Raw genomic sequence first — 3,614 nt, 5'->3', positions numbered from 1 at the left:
CAGAAGAAGAATCGGTTCGATTGCCTCATGATGGTGATACCGGGGACCTCCACGGTGTACTGGGAACCAGGGGAGAGTGGGAATAAATCCCAGAGCGGATTTTATATAAGTTTTATATTTATATTCCCTTTTGTATATTTTATATTCCCTTTTATATTTCTTATATTCCCTTTTATATACTTCATATACCCTTTCATATACCTCATATACCCTTTTATATTATATAAATCTTTATTGATATATATTTTCACATTTGTTATATTTATTAATATTAAATATAATAGATAACATTTATATTAACATATTAACATACTATTGTCTATAATATCTGTATTTATAATATTTTATTAAGAAAATATTACATATGTGTATTATAACTATATTAATTTATTTCAATATACTTATATACTCTTTTGTATATTGTATGCATATCTTTATATATTTATATTTATATTTTATTATATTTATTAATATTCAATAGAATATGTATTTTATGATACTACTAATACATTATTAAATATAGTATCTAATACATTAATTCTTTTTATTGGCTCTATTATATATATTTATTTGTATTTTTATATATACATTTATATATTTTATATATTTTTTATATTTTATATATTTTATATATTTTTATATACACAAAAAATTTAAAAATTAAAGTTTTGTGTCTCCTGCACCGTGCTGAGGTCCATCTCCAGCACCAAAACAAAACCCTTTCGATCCTTTTAACCCTTTCTACCCCGTAATTTAAAACCGATACATTTTTAAAAATATTTTAAAAKTGATATAAATTTCAAACCAAGGTCTGGCCACACCTTCTGCGTCTCCTGCACCGTGTTGAGGTCCATCTCCAGCACGTGGTTCTGCAGCCCGGCCACCAGCAGGGTGTTGTTGTCAGTCAGCAGCAGGCTGTGCATGTCCTCGGACTCATCCATGCTGAGAGGTGACACGGGGACACCCTGACACTGCTGTCCTACCCCGGGAGGGGACACAGGGGACACAGGGGACGCTCACAGGTAGTCGAAGATGATGAGGCCGCCTCGGGAGGTGTATTTGAGGTTGGTTTTGGTGAGGAAGAGGACGCCGTTCTCCAGGCTCTGGATCTGGCGGATGTCGTCGCTGCCGTTCACTTGGAATGAGGAGTAGCGCTCCAGCGTGGGCCCGAAAAATGAGGTGGCGTGGCCCTAAAAGTCACAGTGGATGGGAAAAAGTTGTCATTTTTTCCCCAGTTGTCACTTTTTYCCCGGCTCTGATTTATGGGGGGCATTCCTGGCCCTTCTGGGAATTCAAAATTTTMCCCGGAAAAAATCCGGCAGGAACTGAAAATTGTGATGTGGGAAATGGGGAGAGGCTCGTGCACAGCTCCATCCAAAAACTCATGCAAAATCCATCCAGACATATCTCCATCCCAAAATCCATCACAAACCCAGACACAGACCCATCCTAAAATCCATCCAAAACCCTTCCAGACCCAGCTCCATCCCAAAGCTCTCCACACACAGCTCCATCCCAAAATCCCACCTGAACCCCTCCAGATACAGCTCCATCCCAAACCCAGACAGCTCCATCCCAAAATCCCAAAACTCATCCAAACCCCTCCAGACACAGCTCCAGCTGCTCCCAAAATCTATCCAAACACATCTCCATTCCAAAACTCCTCCAGACACAGCTCCATCCAAAAACTCATCCAAAACCCCTCCAGACATATCTCCATCCCAAAATCCCAAAATCCATCCAAACCCCTCCAGACACATCTCCATCCCAAACCCCTCCAGACACATCTCCATCCCAAAATCCCACCTGAATCCCTCCAGACGCATGTCCAACCCAAAATCCCTTCAGACACATCTCCATCCCAAAATCCATCCAAAACCTCTCCAGCCACATCTCCAGCCCAAAATCCTAAAACTCATCCCAAACTGCCCCCAGCCACATCTCCATCCCAAACCCCTCCAGACACATCTCCATCCCAAAATCCATCCAGAACCTCTCCAGACACATCTCCATCCCAAAACCCTAAAACTCATCCAAAACCCCTCCAGAAACAGCTCCATCCCAAAATCCCACCTCAACACCTCCAGACACATCTCCCGCTGCTCCCAAAATCCATCCCAAGCCCCTCCAGCCACATCTCCATCCCAGAACCCATCCCAAACCGCCCCCAGCCACATCTCCATCCCAAAACCCATCCCAAACACCCCCCAACCACCCCTCCATCCCCTCCTCCGCCTACCCCGTGGTTGCCGACCCACAGCATCTCCTCCATCCCAAAATCCCAAAACCCATCCCAAACCCCTCCAGACACATCTCCATCCCAAAATCCATCCCACATCTCTCCAGATACACATTCCCAAAATCCCAAAATTCCTCCAGATACATTTCCATCCCAAAACCTCTCCAGACACATCTCCAACCCAAAGTCCCTCCAGACATATTTCCATCCCAAAATCATCCCAAAATTCCTCCAGATATATTTCCATCCCAAATCCCCTCCAGACACATCTCCAACCCAAAATCCCTACAGACACATCTCCATCCCAAAATCCATCCAAAACCCCTCCAGACACAGCTCCATCCCAAAACCCATCCCAACCCCTCCCCAACCACCCCTCCATCCCCTCCCCCGCCTACCCCGTGGTTGCCGACCCACAGCATCTCCTCCATCCCAAAATCCCAAAACCCATCCCAAACCCTTCCAGACACATCTCCATCCCAAAATCCATCCCAAATCCCTCCAGACATATCTCTATCCCAAAATCCCCAAAATCCATCCCAAACTCTTCCAGCCACATCTCTATCCCAAAATCCATTCCAAAACCCCTCCAAACACATCTCCATCCCAAAATCCCACCTTAATCCCTCCAGACGCGTCTCCATCTCAAAATCCCTCCAGACACAGCTCCACCCCAAAATCCCAAAACTCATCCAAAACCTTTCCAGACACATCTCCATCCCAAAATCCATCCAGACACATCTCCATCCCAAAATCCATCCCAAACCCAGACACAGACCCATCCCAAACCCTTCCAGCCACAGCTCCATCCCAAAATCCCAAAATCTATCCCAAACCCTTCCAGCCATCTCTCCATCCCAAACCCCTCCAGACACATCTCCATCCCAAACCTCTCCAGACACATCTCCAACCCAAAATCCCTCCAGACACATCTCCAACCCAAAATCCCTCCCAAACCACCCCCACTCACATCTCCATCCCAAAATCCATCCCAAACCCCTCCAGCCACATCTCCATCCCAAAATCCATCCAAAACTCCCCGAAACACACCCCCATCCCCATCCCCTCCCCCGCCTACCCCGTGGTTGCCGACCCACAGCATCTCCTCGTGCAGGTCGAAGTGCGCGGCCGCCACGGGCACGCCGACCTCGGAGACGGCCGTGTGCAGCTCGCTGTACATGCCCTCCATCAGATGCACCGACTCGGGCACGGCCATGCCCTCCATGGGCACCCCCTCGGGGTCCAGCTCCACCAGGCTGCCCGGCAGGTGGGCGTCCAGCACGGTGTCCAGCGCCCCGGGGTGCAGGGGCGCCGCGTATTCSGCCAGAGAGGGGTTGAGCCCTTCGAAGTTCATGGTGGATCCCGACCTTGGGGA

The 3,614-nt window shown here is 47.1% G+C and overlaps 1 protein-coding gene across 1 annotated transcript in view; it reads right to left on the bottom strand.

The window, feature by feature from the left end:
* The window catches only part of LOC130587424 (PAN2-PAN3 deadenylation complex catalytic subunit PAN2-like), a gene marked incomplete at its 3' end in the record, with an annotated part of 14,659 nt that overhangs the window by 7,629 nt on the left and 3,416 nt on the right, over positions 1 to 3,614 (bottom strand). The window contains 4 exon segments of the mRNA XM_057388394.1: positions 1 to 59; positions 822 to 942; positions 1,021 to 1,190; positions 3,318 to 3,606. Coding sequence (XP_057244377.1) covers positions 1 to 59; positions 822 to 942; positions 1,021 to 1,190; positions 3,318 to 3,593 — 626 coding nt within the window.

This window comes from Malurus melanocephalus, unplaced genomic scaffold (assembly GCF_030028575.1).
Source record: "Malurus melanocephalus ecotype Western Australia unplaced genomic scaffold, MMel_1.1 scaffold_1897, whole genome shotgun sequence".
NCBI classification, from domain to species: domain Eukaryota; kingdom Metazoa; phylum Chordata; class Aves; order Passeriformes; family Maluridae; genus Malurus; species Malurus melanocephalus.
The sequence above is the reverse complement of the archived record's forward strand: the minus strand, read 5'-3'. Positions and strand labels throughout refer to the sequence as shown.